The 23,188-nt window shown below is 32.6% G+C and overlaps 1 protein-coding gene across 3 annotated transcripts in view; it reads right to left on the bottom strand.

Annotated features, from left to right (window-relative positions):
- The window catches only part of UBXN2B (UBX domain protein 2B), a 43,354-nt gene that overhangs the window by 2,794 nt on the left and 17,372 nt on the right, over nt 1-23,188 (bottom strand). The window contains exons 5-9 of one of the 3 annotated variants that reach the window (XM_074278734.1): nt 17,798-17,907; nt 17,219-17,309; nt 8,557-8,694; nt 7,914-8,075; nt 7,082-7,310 (exon numbers count right to left, since the gene is read on the bottom strand). In XM_074278734.1, the coding sequence (XP_074134835.1) occupies nt 17,252-17,309; nt 17,798-17,907 (168 nt within the window). In that variant the 3' untranslated portion in view covers nt 7,082-7,310; nt 7,914-8,075; nt 8,557-8,694; nt 17,219-17,251. Of the gene's footprint in view, nt 1-5,273; nt 7,311-7,913; nt 8,076-8,556; nt 8,695-17,218; nt 17,310-17,797; nt 17,908-23,188 lie in introns of those variants that run through there. The other 2 variants (XM_074278732.1, XM_074278733.1) reach the window with 2 other exon arrangements.

Raw genomic sequence — 23,188 nt, 5'->3', positions numbered from 1 at the left:
TGTTGTTCAATCACGTCGAATTCTTTGTTATTCTATTTGGGGTTTTCTTGGCAAAGATACTAGAGTAGTTTGCCATTTCCTTCTCCAGCTCATTTTACAGATGAGAAAATAGAGACAAAGAGGGTTAAGTGACTTGTGTAGAGTTACACAGTGTCTGAGGTGCAATTTGAACTCAACTCTTTTTGATTCCAGGCATGGAGCTCTGTCTAGATGCCATCCAGCTTCTCCATACAATGTGCTGCTTCTTTTTGGGGAAATTTCATTAAGGAATTCTATTTTTTCATAAAAATTCCTGTGTAGGTACCTTTGATGGAAAGTTTTTATGAAACTCTTATGAAAAGAAACTTTTAATTGAGTTAAACATACTGCATTCTGTAGCAAGTTCCAACAAGGAGAGTAGTGCTCTCAAATTCTCAAATTCAGTGATTGTATGATATCTTAATACCAAGTTTTATTGAGAAAGATAATATGCTCTGAATATCATTTGAACTAATTTTTGACTAGCACAGATCGTTAGTACTTGCTTAACTGTTGATTTTGAGATTTTTAAAATGAGAAAATGTCCCATTGTAAGACAGAGTATTTTGAAAAACAATTATATTACATAAACAATATTAATCATATAAGAACACCAATATTATTGCAACATCATAATTTTTTAACAAAAAACATGGAAACTAACATGCATTGATTTTGGCTCTTTGAAAATTTCTAACTACAGGTTATCTCTCTTTTTACTGCTTGCGTAGAAGATTAAGCAATGAATTCAATTTAAAAAGAGAATGACAAACAAATCATGACAAGTGGCAAACTCTTCATAGGATCAGCCAAAGGGACTTGTTGACAAAGCCAACATTCACTTCAAGCTGGCTTGACTTCTATGTTGTGAGTCACACATGATTGCAGCTGCAGTGTCATTTGATTTTCTACAACATTGTGTTTATTTCTAAGTTATTGTCTGTACTTTAGCACAGTTTATTAGCATTAACCTTTATTAACCTTATATTGATTTGAGATACTAGAAAAAAACTTCATAAAATATAAATTACTAATAAAATCTCAGTGATTTCAAATGATATAGAATTTGAAAAAGGAAATTAAAAATATTACCAAAATAGCAATTGGGACAACCCCTGCCCATCATGTGTGATTCCCAGAAAAGTTATCTCAGGTTTAAGGGACTCTTCAAAGTCATATTCACATGAACTTGATTTGCTTCCACAACTGTCTTTACTTTCACCAGTTATTCAAAGGACACAGCTAGTTAAAAGTAAATGCATTTAATAAAACAGCAGTACTTACTTTAAAGTAATTCCTCTTCTCCCACATATACACACTAGGAAGAATGGACACACTTCAGGAATAATTATGAAGGACAAAATTATTAAAGAGCATTCAAGATCATATTGTATAATGTAGGGAGCACTGATGAAATGAAAGTGAATTGCCAAGATATACATGTGGAGAAACAAAGAATGTTTCTAACACCATAGGACTGATGATGTATTCTTGGTGATAATTGTTCTTTTCACAATTCCTACTGGGCTTATATGGTGTGCAGTCTCTTCTTGATAATGCTTCATTAGTCTAATGATTATTGATGGTTCATACTCTAATAGTTTTATAATCACTGCCAGGTGGGATACCATTAGAATAATATGGAAGGAAACACACAGTTAATTTTATCTGTGAATGTGAATGGGATGAAAGCAGAAGTAGAGAGCTGACTGGATTAGAAACCATAAGCCAACAATGTTCAATTTATAAGAAACATACATGGAACAGAACCCACAGATAAAATAAAGAGACTGGCACAGAATCTTTTATGCTTCTGAAGGAAAAAATGTGGAGGTAGTTGGTTATGATCTGAAACTAAGTAGAAGCAAAAAAAAACCCCAGTTAAAAAGATAAATAGGGAAAGTACATTTTGTTAAAAGGTACCTTTAGGCAATAAATTGTTATCAGTGCTGAGCAGATAAGCACCAAATGGCATAGTATCTAAATTATTAGAGGAAAAGTTAAATGAAATACAGAGAGAAATAGTAATACTATAATGGGATGGGGACCTCATTTAATCCCTCTCAGACTTAGGTAATTAGCCATAAAATAAGAAAGATGTACAGAGATGAACAGAATATGATCATTACAGATATGATAGACATCTGAAGAATACTGAATGGGAACAGAAGAGAGTATACTATTCTCAGCAATGTAGCACAACTCCACAAAAACTGACCATGTATTAGAACATAAAAAAATCTCACCACTGTAGAATTAAATAAAATTAAAGGAGATTACAGCAATATATAACAAAGATCAAACATTATGACCAAGCTGGACTTATACTAGGAACTGGTTCAATATTAGGAAACTATAAGCAAAACTGACAATAGATAACCAAACCCCATTCCAAATCATATGATTATATTGATATAGAAGAAACTTTTGACAAAATAAAATACCCATTCCTGTTGGTTGATTGTTTAGTTGTTGAACTTTGATATTGAAGATGACTTCAAGTTACAGTGACTATGATCAGACTAATGTGAGCTTAGAATGCTCTATCACAGGTCAGACATAGTCCATGTGAACACTTAGGGTGGATTCTTTATATTTGTGCATCTTGTATTTCTTTTGAGCTGCTGTAATTCTATTCCGTTATAGAGTATAGTGTCTTCTTTGAAGCAGACATGTTATTCTGGACATTCTTTTGCTGGCATTTCCCATGTCACATAATCAATTCTTCAGAGACTTCCTAAAAGAATTCTTGTATTGCTTCTGTTGATCACCATGAGAGTAACTTTCTTGCATGAGTTCTCTGTAAAATAGCCTTTTTTTCCCCCTTCTTGGCTCTTTATTCAATTAATTTAATAAAAATTTAAAAAAAAAGTTTCTTACATTTGGCTTTTGTTCTCAACTAACATTTGTGAGATCAGCAATGGGATCTTTAAAAGTTTATTCCGGGGGGGGGGGGGGGGGGTGCTAGGTGGCGCAGTGGATAGAGCACCAGCCTTGAATTCAGGAGGACCTGAGTTCAAATCTGGTCTCAGACACTTAACACTTCCTAGCTGTGTGACCCTGGGCAAGTCACTTAACCCCAGTCTCAGAGTCTCAGGGGGAAAAAAAAAGAGCTTATTCCATTGGCAGGATGACTAATATGGAATCGAATTGGGCACTGCAAGAACCTGGTGAGTAGATTGATACTTTGGGTGGATTGAGAACTAGCCTGGTTATTCTTATCATCGAATTAATAGTTTTCTTGCATTTTGTTTCTGTACACAAATAATGTTGAAATCTGTTTGTATGTCATATTTATATATTTGTAATAAGTTTTGTTTTTCTTGCTTTTTCAATGGATAGAATATGAGAAAGGGGGTATTTGCAACAGAAAATAGAATTTTAAAAAATGACAGTGAATTTTATATTGGATTCTGGAGTTATCAAAGAAAAACTGGAATTTATTAAGGGGGTAGCACAGACCTATATTTTAAGAATAATACTTGGACAACTGGAGGATGAATAGGAGTAGGGAAAAGATAAAGCAAATAAAGCCACTAGAAGACTACTGCAATAGTCTGAGTGAGACATGATGAAGGCCTATATTCATAATTAATAGGCATTAGACTTCTGAGCATTCTAAAAACTTTTGTCCTTTTAAAAATCTCAGTCTATAAGCACATATTCAAACACACACATACATATATGTATATATATATATATATATACATATATATATATATATATACATATATATATATACATATATATATATATGTATATATATATATATATATATATATATATATATATATATATTCTCTTTCCTAGTTTTAAATTGAAATCAGCAAGTTAATATAACATATATTTGAATTGGTTTGGCGGATCATGCATTTAAAGCTTCAAAGGAGCTTAGAATCTACCAATTCCATTTATTTGGAATTTTACTTCATTTTACAGATGAGGAAACTGAAATCTAAGGGAGTAGAGTAACTTTTTAATTACGAAATGGTAGAACCAGAGTTCAAACACAGGACTTCTAAATTTCTATATTCCATAATAATGCTTTTCAATAATTTAGTTCTTTTACTTCATATTAGTATGTTAGTTGCAACAAATGTTGGAATGTTAGCTATGATTCTCTTCATGATGGTTTTTTAATGTATACTCATCATGAACACTGACTACAAAGGCAAGATGATAAAAGGTCCCATGAAATAGTTTAATTTAGATGTTCAATGAGATGAACTTGTTCAATTTTTACTTTTCTCTAAGTGAACTTGTAAGTTCTTCCATTCAGTTGAAATTAAGAAAGAAATTCATCTCATTAAAGTGAGCATATCAGTAGTGCTGAATGAATAAAGAGCTCTTATTAAATATTTAAACTAAGTATTATATATTTACTTAATATTTGCCAGGCATTGTGATTATGACTGGGAAACAGATATGAAAGCAAGATAGTCCCAGAATTCAAGGAATATACCTTCTAATAGGGAAAACAATATAAATAATGGAGTAGTGGTCAGGGAAAAGTGTGGGCCTGGAAAGTCACTAGATTGGTTGTGATCAACTGATAATTACTTTCCAGAATCAATGGTAGTGTTCATTCAATTACAATTTCCAGAGGTAGGGAAAGCTGAAAATATGTATAGATAAAGGTTGGAAGAGCTGGAAAATGATGAGAAACAAGAAGAGACAATATACAGTGAAGTCTCACCAATCAGGACACCCTCCTCCAATAATCTACACAAAGACTCTCTAACGCTTGTCAACTCAACTTGGAATATGAACAGCTGGTTTCTATACTGTTTATCAATATACACATAGTTTTGTTCTTAGGATACTATATCCCTCTTTCCACCATTTTGTTACCAGCACTACAAAAATGGAACAGGACTATGAAAGATAAAATGACATTTTCTTTCTTTCTTTATTGTTATTGCTGGCTTTATGAGCTGTTGTGATTAAGTAATTCAGGTAATATCTTATGTGATTTCTGCTAGGTCTTTAGTGTTTGGACAGTAGGCTGAGTCTGGGGCTGGGACTATATTCAAATTCTTTTCAACTTGATAAAATCTAACAAAGCCTGTGTTTCGCACATCTTGGATTTATCCTAATGATGTATCAAAGCAAAGTTTTTGTTGAAGACAATTATCATATATCTTGAATAACTAGCTAAGTACATATACCTGCATACATACATCTAATGACTTACTTTGACTCCATTCAAATAAAAATACAGATCAAAGAAAGTTTGAATAAGAGAAATCAGTGACTTTATCAAGTACAAACTTCTTTATTGATTAGCATAAACTGAAAAACATTGTTTACATAATCATGCAAAAAAAAAACTATGACCTATTTTTGAGGTCCAAATTTCAAATAAATTATATTAACTCAATAAGTAAAAGGTTTTTCAGGAAAACAACATTCAATAAAGTAAAATAATATGAAGTAGATGGTAAAGTTATCTCTTTTGAGGGAATGATTTTCTCTTCTTCCATGGGTCCAGGTATTTAGGAAGACTGTTAATGCATAAACATGATAGCCAATTTTATGCATTCAGCTATGGCCACTCTCATCAAATGTAGAAGGAAACCCACAAAAATGAAATTTCAAAGAAAAAACAGGATTTGGGTTAAATTTCTTCACAATTTTTCATTTGCTTTTCACCAAAATGATTCTTTCAAATTATTGGCAAAGCATTGTATCTCCTTTACTCTGAGTATAATATGGGGATGAGAGGAGAGGGAATTCTCTCAAAGGAAAAGATTAGTAGTCTCATTAAAATTTCTTTAAGAGCCAGGCTGTTTATGTCCAAAGGAAGAAAAAAGCATGAACTGCTTTCATAATAGCTTTGTAAAGCTCACTTACTCCAGTATTATGAATTTAGTAAAATGGTAGTGACAAAGCAGACATACATTCCTAAATGTCTTTCTCATAGAAAGTGCTGAGAAAAGCTATATAAGCAAAAATGGTGACTTGGAAAAAAAAAACAAGAATTTAAACCAACATTTCACATATAGCCATTCATAGTCACTTATCCCTCCCATATCATTTCTAGTAACTCTTTTAAATATCTATGTGGACAGTATTCCTGACTAGGAGTAACTGAAAAGGACTACTATAATAGTAAATTTCAAAGAAGCTATAAGAGTTAGCTCTTTTTCTGGCAGTTCTGCTTGGGGTGGGGCAGGGCAGGAGGTAGTATGTCCTAAGTTTGAACATGACTATAGATGACTTTAGGAAACAGTATGGAGTTCTACTAGTTTATAGAATTTGCCCACATCTCTACCTCTAGTACTGTTGATGTATTTTTACGTATTTTTGTTTGGAATTTGAAATAGTAAAATAGAATGGAGAGAAATTATATATGCTTGAAGATCAAACTAGATTATTTGATATCACCAATACACCCAATGCTTGATGGAGATACATATGTGAAAACTTAATGTGTTGAAAAATGACTTTGTAGAATCAATCTGCTCCTAAATCAGAATATAGTTATATTTTCAATATAAATTATGGTAAAATTAAATTTCATTTAAGCTGATCAAGAAAGTTTTAAATGGCTTTTTGTCAACATAGCATCAAAATACTTTAGTGTAAATCTTACTAAATATAAGGTATATATTAAAAAACATGGTTCTATTTTGTAAGAGTTATGCACATTTTAAAAAACTGTCATGTCACTGTAGAAGTAATTAATTTTTAATCCAGGAATATGGAATTTATAAACATAAGGAAGCTCAGTTATAAAATAAGTCTAAAAATCCAAATGAATAATTACTGTATTGGACCAAATATTGGCTACTCCTGGATACAAGCTGTATCCCTCCTTTTTTTCCCATTCAAAAAGATCTATAGCTGAATATTGGGGGAAATTACAAGCTACATTCAGATTTTATACAAGCCATATTTGGAGGGAAAGTGTGGCCTTTATTTGAACCAACACAGAATAGAAAAAGTCTATTCATAAAATGGATTTAGGTACATTGGAGCTGGAAGACAGAACAAGAAAACTAAGATTGATCTGGGAAAAAATAGTTGTGGTAATCCTATTTTTTTTCCTGTTGAAATGCTATTTTTTTCTTTTAAAAAATATGGCACATTATTTATCCCACATGCTATTGCAGAAATAAGAGCAAGATTACTTAAGCTGTTGAAGAATCACAGTGTTAAGAATATCTGCTTCTTCAAGTGTCAGACTTTCATCAGTTAGCTCTTTGTTTGGAAATGATGTAACAAGAACAAAGCCAAGAGTTGCAAATTCAGGGCGGGATTGTACAATAAATTCTCGGACATCCATGATCCTGAAGAAAGAACATCACAATAAGTTATGATTGAAAAGATTTTTTTATTCTAAAGAGATTGAAGATATTTGAAAACAGAACCACAAATATCTAATAATCTTATTTATTTGACTAATTTTCACTATGTAGATTTTACCAAAAAAAAAAAAAAAAAAAAGAAATAAAACAAGAGAAAAGCAAGTTCAAACCAGTCTCTTTTAGGTTGATCACAAATTCTCAATTAGTGAAGTTCAAAATTAATAAGGGTTACATTAATAAATAATGATTCATATATGTATAATTCCTAAACATTCAATTCATCAATAATACCTTCATATATTCCAGCTCTCATGTTTTAGAATACGTGGGGAAACTGCATTCTTTCTCATTTTATTTGTCTATGTACTAAGATGCAGAAAACGACTTGTCATGTGAAAACATTTGCTTCTTACACACTTAAAGGCACTTTTATTTTTCATTTTTTCAATGAATATTTATTTCAAAGGGAGTATACAAACCATTTATGTTTCTATACTATTAAAGTCATTTACTATTTTGTACATTAAATCAACATAATATATACATATTTTATCTGATAGTTTAGACAGTACTATATCAGCTTACCTATGTGTGTGGTTGAATCTTTGTATCAAGCGGCTTCCATCTGCTAACCTGATTTGAATTTTTGTTGTTGGCACTGAATCATCAACAAGAACAACTGCATTTACTATTGACTTTTCCTCCTCTTCAGGGGAGGAAGGTGTACTGACTATTTCAGGTGTAAGGCTGGGAACAAACAGAAAGTAAAAAATTTCTGAACCAAAATTTGCGAGAAACTAAAATTTTTAAGCAAAAATATAGTTAAATAAAACACTAACATTTCAGAAGGAAGAATTCAATCCCCCTCCCAATTAATATAGGAAAACTGATGATTCTCAATTTCCACCCCCCCCGAAGCAGAAATTGTTATACACAAAGCAACTTCTAATTTTGTTGTTTTTTCACTCTCTTCCTAGATTTTCAAACATAAATTTCATGGAATGGCTTTCATAATTCAAGAACAATATCTCACCATTAATATTTTTATTTTTCCTCTTTATTCCCTCTCTCCTATGCCATACACACACACACATCTACCCCCTATGCCATATACATCTATCTATCTATCTATCTATCTATCTATCTATCTATCTATCTATCTATCTATCTATCTATCTATCTATCCATCTGTCTGTCTATAAAGAATTGTCTTTTTTTCATGTTTTACCTTCCAAGTTTTTGTCCTTCTCCACTAAAAGCCTTGAATCGCAACCTAGGTTTTACGTATTCTTGTTCCTGGTGATCTTCCATATCCAAATTCACTTGTCCACCATGGACCAGTCGCTGAAGCTCCAGAGGAATTTCGCTGGGAAGGGGGGTGGAATTTAATGGTTATTATAACCAAATGGAGTGATGAGATAAAAAATTATTAACACAGTAGCATTAAGTATAAATTTTCCATAAGGAAATTATAGATTGATAATATATATTTCCTAAAATTATATTGATTCATTAGATCATTCTAGATGCTACCTTTAATTTTTAGCAGAACCTTGAACAAGTTACATTTGAATTTTTACTGATAAAAAAATTTATGATAAAATTCTGATTGATTTGAAAAAAAAACACCTATTTTGTAATATAAGAATAACTCACATAGTTCACATGAGCTCACTAGATTTACACATATTATGCCAACCTATGTTTTTTCTGTCTCTCACCATTCCTCTCTTCAGTGTCAATTCCTACTGCAGTGAGAAAGGCATCACACTTGCTATTCACTTAGTAGCTGACTAGCTGAAGACTAGCATTGACCTGCTTCCAATCCCTGGCTCTGCCCCAGGCCACTACTGCTCCTGGTGGAGCCTCTATATCCAAAAGGCTGAAGAACAACTCTTTAGTCTTGGTGCCTGGTAGCAACTAAGTGGTTTATTGATTATCACTACTTGATAATGGCAGAATGGGTTAGAAATTAGAAAAATATGAAAGATTTCTTGTAGCTTATTCACAAGCATTTTCACTTGGGAAAAGAGTTCTAAAAGTTAAAGGTGAATTTAAATAGGGAGTTAATATAGCACTCCATTTACCTTAATTCAAAAGCTCTGGATCCTCAGTCTGTATTTCCTTCTAAAGACTCATAACTAAACTTACCTTATATTTCATTGACAGTGATAGCAAAGAGATTATTAATATATTTATAAAACAATAAACAGAAATTAATAAGGTTTATATATAAGAACAGTGTAGTTAGCAGATACCTTCAAGGTTGATTAAAGTACAAATTCATGTCAAAAAGTTCCTGATAATTTGTGGGAAAGGAATATTTCTAGTGTTTGAGATCTACTGATGAAAGATGAAACTAAACAAAATATTTAGTCTCAAAAACAATGCTTAAAAGTCAAACTGAATTGAACTTTATTTATTAACTCTCACACCTATCATTTACCCTCACTGAGATATCTATCTAGTCCCTTGACTTCTCTCCATTCTATCTTCTACTCATTTCCTCTACTCCATTCTTTTTCTGGCTTTATTACCTTCCTATTTAGGGTAAAATTTAAATTTAGCTACTTTAAAATCTCTCAATATCTTGCCCTTATATTTTTCTGCCATACCTTTTTGCTAATTCCCAGCCCCATACAATCTCAACTTGCATGAGTATTGCTCTGAAGACAGTGATTTATTAGTCTACTGCAAATTCATGCTATCTATTCTCAGCTGAGGAGCCTCAGTAAAGCTCTGAAGCTTTCATTAACTTTGATTAACTGTTTCATTTTTTCAACATCAGCTATTCTAAAAGTTTTACTCTCTCCTTCAGCCTCCCTATTGCTACCCTTATATATTCTTGGGATTTTCTGAGCATATTCCTTCCTTACATAACATTTCAAATGTTTGATAGACCTAAAAACAAAGTACTGAGATAAGGCCTCCCTAGTCAACAACTGCCAGGAAAACTGGAAAGCCTTTTTTTTAGCAGAAATTAAGTTTAGATCAGCATCTTTTACATCATAAAGCACGATAAGCTCAAAAATGGACCTGAAATGAAATATTGCCCCCCCCAATTTTTTTTTATAAGAGAATGGAAGGAAATATTTTGTATGGCTACATTTAGGAAGATAATTCTTCTGATGAAATATTTTACATTTTCTTCTATTTTTAATTTTTTTTGGTTTTATTTAATTGATGCTTGATGTCTCATTGAGTTATTCACTTCCATTTGTTCAGTTCTAATTTTTAGTGAATTACTTTCTTCAATTAGTTTTTTAAATAGCCTTTTGCATTTGACCAGCTGAATTTTTAAATCAGTTGCCTTGCTCATTGAATTTTTCCCCATTTCACAAATTCTGTTTTTCAGGAAGTTGTTTTCTTTTTCCATGTCACCAAAATTATTTAGGGAATGATTTTCTTCAGACAATTTCTGTTTCCTTTTCAAAAACTTTCCCCATTTTTCTTCTGGTTTAAGATCCTTTTTGAATTCTTCCAAGAGAACCTTTTGAAATGAAGACCAATGGATATCACCCTTTGAGGCTTCATCTGGAGATGTTTTGCTTTTAGTGTTCTCAGGATTTGAAGTCTGTTCTTCCCTGTCTCCACAAAAGCTGTCTATGGTCAGAGTTCTTTTTTGCATTTTTGCTCATTTTTAAAGGTTGAGGTCTGCTCTTAGAGCAAAGGGGACATTGTCTCAAGCTTCCTCTACAGGAGACAGCAGCTACATAGCTTCCCTGGTGCCACTACCAGCTTCCATCTCTACTGGGTAAGTGTGGCTAAGTTTCACTTATACTGAGCTTCAGGAGTTCACTATTTGACTTTTGTAATTGTGTTGGAGTTCTCATAGCTAGTCTGCTGATCCATTAGCTTCTGAACCAGCTCAGAGTAGCAAATGCTATTTTGGCTATGAGCCTCTCACTAGATTCCCTTTGCTTGCAGAGGTCTCTCTGTCCCCTATTTCAATCTCTATGACTAGTGATGCTACATCGGCACTGGGCTGCAACCCACCCCCTGCCTGATTGAGACAAACCTTTCCTGAAATTCTTCTAAAATATCTTCTGATAGAAATTGTTTACATTCCAAATATTTATGGGTTTGGTCACTCCAAAACCCGTTCAGAAGCTTGATGTGCTATTGAGCTGAGGGAAGCCAGGAAAAGCTCAAAAATCTGTTTACTCTCTGCCATCTTGGCTCCGCTTCAGGAAAATAATTCTTAATCAAATATGGCATAAATGGAAGGAATTATAAAAATTTACCCAAAGTAAATGGTTTTACATGAAAAAAAAAAAGCAATTCAGATAGAATAAGAGAAGGTTTTCAAAGCAAGTATCTTTGATAAAAACTAAACATCCAAGACATATAGGGAACTTAAACAGATATATAAACACATGAACAATTTTCTAAAACTTAAAGTGGCTACAGGATTATAAAGAAACACACTATCGACAATCATCAGGAAGAATACTCCAAATCAGTAAGAATAAGTTAAATGCAAACTCAGACAACTCTGAGATTTCAACTTACATATTATCAAAAATGAAAAAAGATGAAAACATTAAATGTTGGAGGGACTGTGGAATGCAGGTTCTTTAATTCACTGTGGGTACAACTAAAGATTGATTCAACCATTTTGAAAAAAATAAATTGTAAATATGCTAGAAGCCACTAAACTGTACATACCATCTAACCTATCACTGTCATTGGCACATAGGCCATCAAGGTCAATGACAAAAGAAGAGAAAAATTAACACAGAGAATCATCATAATTCTAATCAATGCAACTTCCAAACCTTGATTTCAAAAGGAATAATGCACAATGACCAGGAGTAGAATTTATTAGAAAATAAGTGTAGTAATCATTGATTTCAGACAAAGTCAAACTTTAAAAAGACTCAATCAGAGAAAGTTAGCCATATTAATATTGTTTTAGATGTATGTAGGCTTTCTTGAAATGAAAATTGATTGTCATATATTTTGAAATTTTCTGATTTTCTTCTGGGCACAAGACAATATTTTTCCTTTTTCTGTCTTTTTTTTCTTTTTCTATTTCTTTTTCTTATTCTGCATTTAAGCTTTAAATAAATTCATTAAAATGGGGGGAAAGAATGATTCATGATTTCTCAAAAAAAGATGACATGTGGAATGTGATGCATGTTAGTCTTGATTTATTTTGCCTAATTATACATTGATAAAAGGGAAGGTGGAGAGGGAAGCATCACTAGAAAGTGAGAGACAGTTTTATTGTATTTATTTATTTGTTTTGTACTGAGGCAATTGGGGTTAAGTGACTTGCCCAGGGTCACACAGACAGAAAGTGTTAAGTGTTTGAGACCAGATTTGAACTCCTGATTTCAGGGCTGGTGCTCTATCCACTGTACCACCTAGCCCCAAGAGAGAGTTTGAAAAAGAATTCTAAAATATTAATGAAAGTCAATTTTAGAAAAGTATACAATTTCAAAATTTCACAATATTTTCTTCAAATATATCCATTTCCTTCCCTCCTAAGAGAATTGTCTCTTCCCTATTTCCCCAGACCAATCCCTCCAATTTTACTCTTTTAAAAAATTTATATGAGTATTGCATGTGGATATATATGCATATACATATGTACACACATATATACATGCCTGTATGAATAGGGGTGTGTGTGTGTGTGTGTGTGTGTGTGTGTGTGTGTGTGTGTGTGTGTGTGTGTGTGTGTGTGTGTGTATTCTTTCTTCCCTTAATTTGGGCAGCCAGGTGGTACAGTGGCTAGAGTGCTGGACCTGGAGTTAAGAAAAGGAGTTTTTCTCAATTTAAATGTGGTCACAGATGCTTACTAGTTGTAAGACCCTGGGCAAGTCACTTAATCCCATTTTCCTTAGTTTCCTCATCTGTGAAATGAGCTGGGGAAGAAAATGGCAAACTACTCCAGTATCTACTCCCAAATGGAGCCATGAAGACTCAGATATGACTGAAATGACTGAACAAACAAAATAACAACCGCCACCCCCACCATTTTCCTTCCCAATTCAGAATGGAAGAAAAACAAAAGTTCTATTACCAATAAGTATAGTCAAGCAAAATAAATTTCCACATTTGCCATAGTAAAAAGGTTAAAAAGTCTCTTTCTATATTCTGAATCCTTTAGATCTCTATTAGGAGATAGTATGTTTTATCATTAATCTTATGAAATTGTGGTTTATCTTTATACTAGGTTCCTAATTCTTTCAAAATTGTTTGTCTTTACCACACTGGTTGTCACTGTATTTAAATTCTTTTTCTGATCTTGTCCCTTTACTTTGTATCAGTTTATATAAGTATTCCCAGGTTTCTCTGAAACTGTCTTCTTTATCATTGCTTAGAATACAATAATGTTCCATCACATTTAAATACTATTACCTGTTTGGTCATTCCCCACTGGTGGATACCCTATCAGATTCTATTCTTTGCCACTTCAGAGGAGTTATAAATATTTTTGCATATCCACTGGTAGAATCTGTTTTGCTTAGGACTAACATTTTCCTTCATTTAGCCGCCTTCTAGGATTCTCATTCTTTTCTTCTCCTTCCTTTTTCTCTGATGAATAAAAGGTATTTTTTATGTAATATATATGTGCATGTATGTGTATTCTTCCCTTTAATGACCAATTTGGTCTGAAGATGTCAAGTGCTCTTCCCAACCCTTCCTCTTTCTTTGTAAATGTTTACTGTGTAACTATAAGAATGTTCTTTGCCTGGTATTTTAAACTTTTCTTAAAACTTCTTTTTCTGGATATGGCTTTTAGGTAGTTCAATTGATACAGTCAGTCAGTCAGTCAGTCATCAAGGATTTATTAAGTGCTTTACTAAAGAAAAGCACAAGTATATTATCTCTTTCCTTCTAATGAAGTGAAATTGTATAGAGGGAGTCAACGTGCAAACAAACAAACAAACAAACCAAAAAAAAAAAAAAAAAAACCATACACATCAGAGAAAGAGTAAGTGGAAGTTAATCTCAGAGGGAAATCTCTAATTGGGGGTGGTGAAGAAAAGGAAATGCAAAAGGCCTCTAGTAGAATGTGGTACTGGAGCGAAACCTAAAAAGAAATTGGGAAGTCAGGAGAAAGTTAAGAAGAGAGAACATTATAGCCATGGGGGATAACCAGTGAAAAGGCACAGAGTTGGAAGATGGGAGTTTATGATAAAGAGCAAGAAACTATGCATTGCTTAATCATAAGAATATTATTTGAAGAGGGACAGCTAGGTAGTACAGTGAATAGAGCACCAGCCCTGAAATCCAGGAGGACCTGAGTTCAAATCTGGTCTCAGACACTTAATATGTCCTGGTTGTGTGACCATAGGCAAGTTACTTAACCCCAATTGCCTCAGCAAAAAAAAAGAAAAAAAAAAAAAAGAATTATTATGAAGAGTAAAATTTTAAAAAGCTGGAAAGTTAGAGACAGATTCGGGTTGGGAAAAATTTTAAAAGTAAAAAAAGATTTTAAGTTTGCCCCAGGAGGCATTGATGTTTAATATATATATACATATACATATATATATAAAAGCATTAGATGACAAGGTCAGATTTATACTTTAGTAAAAGACTTAAAGGGTGTTATACTAAATGGTCTGTAAAGTCCTTTCTAGTTTAACATCTATTATTCTAAAAATTATCCATTCTATAAGGAACAAGAAATGAATTTCTAGGAATATTTATAATCAATGGTTCTATAAGTACCTGAATTGTTTTTTACAAATCTAAATTAGATAAAATATAAAAAGAAAAAGTATTTTCCTTATCTGTCTATATTTTATAGGTATAAATATGTTTATTGCTAGCAATGTTAATTTTTAAAATCAAATCTATATTTCTTGTCTCATTCAGTTTATAGAATATAAATTTAATAGATCTAGGAGCTATTTTCTCCTTTTTTCTAGGTTATCCAGTTATTACTATAATAGAACAAAACTTTAATTAAAGCTCTTTTAATATATAAGTAAACAAAATTAAATTTGGGAAACTACCAAATAGAAAACCTTCACTGTTAATAGAAAGAATTTATTAATATTTGTTTAAAATAATATTTATATTTTAAAACAGCTGTGGTAGGATTCTAGCAAGGTTTCTCCTTCTACAGGGCCAGGGAAAGATTAAAAATAATTTTGAGTAATAAAAGTTAAACTAGGAAAATTAGAGAGTTGTTAACCCAACTGAGTTATTACTCCTAGTACCCTGGGTTTCTGATTTATAAGCATTTTAAACATAATTTTAAGTTGCTTGATTCAAACCCAATCTGCCACTTCTCAGCTATTTCTCTTGTCAAAAGATATACAATTCATAACCACATTTATCTTTTGTATAAGCAGTTTTGAATGCAAAAATCAAATCTATACTACCAATGCTGAAAAGTTTGTCAATAACTTATCCTGTGATTCTTATCTTCTTACTTTTCTGTCCAAAATAATTCACCTTCTATTAGAATATAAGCTTCTTGAGGGGAGAGACTTTCAGTCAAAAACTTTTATTAGAAACACTCAATATATGCCTGACATTGTGCTAAACAATGAGAATACAGAGTAAAAACAAAGAAAAAACCAGTTATTGCTCTCAAGGAACTCACCATCTAATGAGGGAAACAACATGCAAATAATTATGTACAAACAAGATATGTACAAAAATAAATTGAGAGACAATTTCAAAAGAAAGGCACTAATATTAAGAAGGTCTGGAGAAAGGCTTCTTGCAGAAGGTAGGTCTTTCACTGAAACTTGAAAAAAACCAGGGAAACCAAGAAGCAGAGAATTACAGGGATGGGAAATACTCAGAATTCAAAGATGGAATATCCTGTATAAGATATAATAAGGAGACCAATATCCCTGGATCACAAAATATATGGGGACGGGTAAAATGTGAGAAGATTGAAAAAGTAGGAGAGCTCCAAGTTATGAAGAGATAAAGCAAAAACAAGGTTTTTGCACTTAATCTAGAGATAACATGGAAATGCAAATTAAAACAACTCTGAAGTACAATGTCACATCCATCAGATTTGCAAAAATTACAGAAAAGGAAAATGACAAATGCTGGAGAGGATAACAGAAAATAGGTACACTAATACATTGCTGGTGAAGCTTTAATGGTGAATTAATCCAACTATACCAGAAAACAGTTTGGAATTATGCCCAAAATGCTATGAAACTGCTGATAACTTCAGACCCAGCAATATTGCTACTGGGCTTATAACTCCAAGAAATGAAAGAATGAGCAAATGGACTCATTTGCCCTTTTTCATAGCAATTCATATTCATATCAGTTTTTTTCATGGTGGCAAAAAATTAGAAACTGAGGGGATGATCATCAATTGTGGAATGATTGATGTAGTCTAACAGATTACTACTGTACTATAAAAAATGTTGATAGTCTTGCTTTCAGAAAAAATATGGGAAGACAAATGAATTGATACAAAGTGAAGTGAGCAGAACCAGATCTACATAGTAACATCAATTTTATAAATAAAATCAACTGTGAAAGACTTAGTAATTATTATCAATGGCTCAACATGATTCCAAAAGACACTGAAAAATGTTTTTCCACCTCTGTAAGGAAAACTGGTGATTGAAGCATAATTTCTCTTTCTCAGAAAATGACTAATGTGGAAATTTGTTTTATACAACTTTGCATATGCAATGGGTTTTATATTTCTTACCTTCTCAATGGATGGAAAGAGGTTGTAGGGAAGTGAGAGAAAATTTAAAACCAAAAATAAAATAAAATTCAATGAAAAAAATATGGTGCAATACAAATTACATTATTATCAATTCATATTTGATAAGGGCTTAAAATAACCTCTTTACAATTCCCTAACTACAGAGTATCTGAGTATAATTTGATTACATTTTTAAAAACTGAAAATATCTAACATTATATCCTCTTCTCGCACTAACCTTTTGAAATCTTCTGCCAGTAGTAAATGCCACTTAATAGATTTCTAACATAAGTTGCTGAATTTCAGGCATACATGCACTGAGAGTCACCCTGTCAACAGTAAGCAGGACAGTGGCTTAGTGGATGGGAAGCTACATACTAATCATTTAGTGAATAGTATTAAATCATCAATATCAAACAGATTTGGCATAAAAGAAACAAATCCCTCACTTAGAAACAAAGTACTTTTTATGAAACAATTTTCTTGTGAATTTTCAGGAAACGACAATGATTCTCCCTCCTACTTCCCAAAGGTATTTACATTAACTTTGCCATAGTTCTTATAGCATATAAGCATTTAAAACATTGGCAACTTTATGGTAGATAAATTAAAGAGTAAAATAAACTATATATTTAGGAAGTAACCTCTTGATTAGAAACATATAATGATTTTTCCTAGTATACCAAAAGCTTGATGTTTCAGTAGCCACTTCATGAAAACTCAAGTACACTATTGAATCATAATGGTTTAACTGAAAAAAATCCCCATTTTTTTCAATACTGAATAAAAGACAGAATATCACTAATATATAGCTTACCCTCTTTTAACAGACTCCAGGAATTGGGCATTTGTTGGATCAGTATAAGATCTTAATTCTCCATCATCTAAACTGAAGCCATTGCTCCAAAGTTTGAGCAAAATTTGAACCTATTGAGCAAAAACAAATAGTTGAAATTTATTGTAAAAACAATAAATTTTGATCAAAAAACTATTATATTTTAAATATAAACTTACTTAACAACAAAAGGAGTCAATTTTTAGGATGCACTAATATTAATGTCAGTGCCAAGAGACAAAACATATTAGAAACCATTCTTTTTCTTGACAGATTATATATTTAGATTGCAGGATGGATATACTTTACCAAAATTATTTGTGAGTCGTAGAGTCCTGGATAATGTCTTTAGAAGTAAAACTATGTAATAAACTACACATCTTACTCAAAAAATTAACATTAATTTCATTTTTTACAATCAATAACTTGGATATCTTGTAAGGATAGATTTTATTAAAATATGCACTACATCAAATAAGTGATATTTTTTGTACTGTGTTTTATTCTAATCTGTACTGAAATATATACATACTTTCAAATTCATAATTTTCCAGTATATTAGAGTTCGAAGGGACCTCAGTGTCCAACCTGATAAAATATAAACTTGAAAAATAATTCTTTATATAATATCATAGTACTTGATCATTCAGCCTGTTTCAAAATCTCTAGGTATATCATTCTTTCAAACTTGAGTGAACTAGCTCTTTTTTCTCTTTAAAATATTAAAAAAAAATACTCCCAAAATGAAGCACCCAAACAAAAACATACTCTAGCCCCCAAAAGAAAAAAATATCAATAATCCTTTTTGTTATTTGTCATTTTCTCCATCAGTCTCAGCTCCTTTTGAGCTTTTAGCATTCTGAACACTATTATTACAATCATGCCACACATTACGCTCATGTATCACATTCTACATAGTCTTTTCTGATTCCCCAACTACTAGTACCCTCACTCCTTAATTAATATACATTTATTCTCCTTCTACTTATTCTCTATATACTTACATATGTACTTGATCTTTTTTTCTATTAGAATGTATACTCCTTGAGTATAAGGATTGTTTAATTTTTGATATTTGTATCCATAGTGCCTAGGATGGGGCCTGGCACAGAGTAGAAATTTATTGTTTGTTGAATGAAATTATTTCTTGTGTTTTGTTCTAGCTTTTGTACAAGAACATTTATAAGTCCACCAACACAAAGTTTTATTCTGATGTTCTTAGGAGTAGACAAGCAGAGAGCATAAGCTTTGGCAAACTCTATTTTGGTGGGAAAGGCTTAGCATATAGGTTTGGCACCAGAATAAGTCAATTTTCCAAGTGTCAGTCTAGTTCATGAAAGTCATAATAGAAGTAGGCTGGCCACCTGGTAATGAATCTGTTTGGTCTAGGAAGCAATGAAACAGAAAAAAGTGGCTTTTAGTTTTCTGCAGCCTACGTGTACATTTTTAGTGATGGTGGCAGAGAGATAAAAGGTATTAAAGGGTGTGGAAAAAATTAGTTTTCAATATGTCAATAAACTTTAATTTGGCTTTTGATATTTTAAATTGTAAGATGCCTGTCAAATGGCCAAATGAGAATATATCGCTGAAAAAATCAAATGAAATCAATCTAGACATCCTTGTTACAAATGAAAATAGAAGAAAGGAGGAAGATATGGAAAAATGGAAGAATGGGTCATTGCTAAACTTGTTGGAGGTGCAAAGAAAAGAATTGATGGAGAGGATTTTACCATATATGCCAAGATAACAAGAAACACAAGAAACCATCTACTACCACAAATCATAAATATTTGTAAAAAGGCCAACATGAAAATAACTGCAATTTACCAAACAGATTTGTAAAAATGGAGTTCTAGATTAATTCTGAAAAGAAACTTCTATAAAAGAGATCAGAAAGAGTACACAAAGCACATCAATCAGCCACAACAACCTTACTTGCCAAAGAGATGATAATGGCTATCAGCTATCTCTAAGACAACACTAAGTAAGAATAAAAACTAATTTGTAAAATCTCACAGAGGGTGATGGACAATTATGAGCAGCACTATTTCATAAAGCAAGAGATGTAGTATAGGGTAAAAACCAGTTTAATGAAAATTGGCAAGATATCCAATTAATCAAAATTATTTCAAGTGCATTAAAGAAATGAAAATAGAAAGACTATAAACAGAAGAAAAGTGGGGAAGATCTTCAGAAATAAATTAAGTTTTAATCATTAAGAACAAAGAAACCACCATATCTGGAACTTAACACCACAGACTCAGATATTCTTTAAAGGAAATAAAAATAGCATTACAGAGAAGAAAGATAAGGAAAGCAACTGGAATATATCAAATGTTAGAGGGGAGATCTATGCTGAAGGAGATGTCATTATGAGGACAATGAAGGTCCTAAAAGCAGAAAAAGTTAAAAGGAGGGAAAATTTTCTACATTTTATTAATACTAAAAAAAGGCAACTGAGAGAATATCAATAACTGTTAATATATCCCTAATGTCTTATCTAAACAAAATCCTTACTAGAGTCATCTACACACAATTGGGAGTATCTTTGTTATGGATATTAATAGGGAACAAATAGGTTTATGCAAGTAATATTCAACAATAAATCATATGTAGATTCTTGTGCTTACTGAATGCTGATTATTAAAAAGCATTTTAATTAGCTGAACAAAATGCTTCCTTAAATTTTATTGCAGATTGTTTCCCTTCAATTCATCAAAATCATTCAAGACTCTTTGGAAGACTTAACAAAAGAAATAAACCTCTTCCATAGTCACTTGAGAATAAACATCAGGCGAGGCATAAAATAGGAAGATGTATGCTCACCAAAAGCATTTACTACTGTGAAGAAAAGAGATTTAGTGCAAGAGTCCAGGTCAAAGAGAGATTTCTTAGAGATGGTGAGATCCTCCATATGCTTCTGTCTGCAGATTGACACTGTGCTGATTGCATCAAGCCTCAAAACTTTGCAGGACCTCCTGGAAGAGATCTATAATCACTTAAGAGAATTTGTCTTTACCATGCACAAAGGTAAAATCTAGCTGATGAAGAATGTCTATTGCCCAGGATATAAACATATCTGAACAAACAACTTGTAAAGTTTGTTCATCAACTTCTATTATCTTGAATAGACAACATAGTTGCATGATGAGTTTGGTTCCAAATTAAACAGGAGGAGGAAAACAACTTGGATGATATTCAAAAAAACTTGCAAAGTTTCTTTACTGACCTCAAAGTTTGCATGTAAGCAAAGGGCCATCTTTTAACATCTGCATTCTACCTAGTACTGCTATATGGAAGTAAGACATGGAACATGATGTTATCCAATGATTTAACAAATGAATGCTTCAATAAGAGCAATGAAGAAGCTTGTGAATGTGAAGAAGCTACCACACTTAACCAGTAAAAAATTTGAAGAAAACAGAAGTAAAAGACACCATCAAAGAATTGATAAAAAGAGAAGATGGTCTGGTTACATGGCAAGAGCAAGGGATGGCAGATGATCAGCAGGAATGCCTTACTGTTGTCCTCGTAGTGTCAAGAGACTGTTAAGGAAGGTGGTTTGAACATTGGGTAGAGAGCCAGTAGCAAATTTATATGAAAGCATGGACAAGACTTGCATAAGAGGAAAGGCATATGTGGGCAGCAATATGCTTCATTGGAGGGAACTTTTATGTGAGTGTGATCAAAATGTGAATTATTTAAAATCTAATTTAAATAGAGCACTGAATAGACATTGAATTAGCAGCAACACTGGTCTAATTAGACAATTCCTCTATTTCTTCCTCATTAAGATTGTTTCTTTTTAAGTCTAGAGGATTTCATTCTTCAGAGTTTGGCATCCCTCCTAGGCAGAATTCTCTAGTAATGTATTAGTTCAAAGGACTGCATCTGTCCTTTCTTTTTTGAAATATTTAAAATATGCTCTCTGAAATATAGGGTGCATATTGAACCATTTCTAATTTTCCTTTCTTTTTCTGTAAACATTTTAAGACAAAGTTACTAATTTCTCCTCAAGGATCTTACCATTTCCATCTAAGCAACCAGTTCTTCCCTGATGGTTAAACAGATACAAGAAAGATTGATGCTTGTTCTTCAGCTTTTTGAAGGATGAAATAATCATTAAGGAAATAATCATTTTGTTTTTGGCAAAGGGCATTCTAACATATTTACTTGAAAAGTAGAACATATAAATAGTCTGGCCCACAGAGCATACTTAGAAAGTCTCTGCTTTGGTCCAGTTTAACACATGAAACTTTGAGGACCTGCTTTTTGGTCATTTGTGACTGAAAGACTTATACTATGAGCTGATGAAGAGTCCCAAAATTAGCTACTGAGCTAGAAGAGCAGATGACTCAAGAGTTTGCATGGTAGATGTCAAAAAGATCCTAAATCAGTTGTGAGCCAGAACTCAATATATACAAGATATACAATAGGAGCAACTTGCCTCTCTGTACTATTTTTTCCTTCATAGCTATGACTGAGCTACTTCCCAAGAATTAAATGGGGAAGGGGGAAGGATAGTTAGCTTCTTTCTTTCATATGACTGTGGCAACCACAAGAACATTACTACCCTGCTTTGTACCCATTCCTTTTTGAATTTCAGTGAATAAGCAGCTCAGGATTTAAAATGTCCAGGCAACTGTGAAAGAATATGAATATTCTGATAAAATTTTGATGTGGTAGTTGGGGTATCCCAGCATTGGCAGTAGCTGATGACAGGGGAAATGTTTGAATTAAGAATAAAGAGCAAGAATAAAGTCATATGCATGTACAGAAAAATTACTCAAGGAGTGCAACTGTTGTAGGAAACACAACTTCTCATAACAGAGAAAAGTACTGGTTATGTACCCAAGAAAGGAACTGATCCTTGGTGTCCATATGTGTACTCTGCCTATCAGAGATCTACATTCAGGCAGAAATTTTATGTGGATTCTATGAAGGAAGAAAGGTTATCAGCAGTACCGGGAGTTGTAATTTACCCTTCTGTCACAAGTATTCCTCACTTGGTGTGCTTTACTGCCATTGTACTCTAAGTTTGAATCTACTCTTTCCATGGATGCAGTGTATGTTTGTAGAAGAGTAAGGCAGGGAGGGACTGGAAGGGAAATGTTCTATACCACTTACTAAGTCATTTTGGTAAAACCTTTCCTAAAAGCTAGTTAAGCTTACTGATTGTTAGATGGAAGCATATTAGTGTAGGTAAAAGAAATATAGGTTGAGAAGTACAACCCCACAAAGTTATCCCTAGAACCTAAGGAGAGCAGATATCCAATTAGGTTCCAACTTTAGAGTGAGAACTGGGGGAGTGATAGAGGAAAGGGTGTTAAATAGTAAGCAGGTATAAAATTTATGAAATGTATTGTTCCCTTG

Source organism: Sminthopsis crassicaudata, chromosome 1 (genome assembly GCF_048593235.1).
Source record: "Sminthopsis crassicaudata isolate SCR6 chromosome 1, ASM4859323v1, whole genome shotgun sequence".
Taxonomy (NCBI): domain Eukaryota; kingdom Metazoa; phylum Chordata; class Mammalia; order Dasyuromorphia; family Dasyuridae; genus Sminthopsis; species Sminthopsis crassicaudata.
Note: the sequence above shows the minus strand (reverse complement) of the source record. Positions and strands in the feature narration are given on the sequence as shown.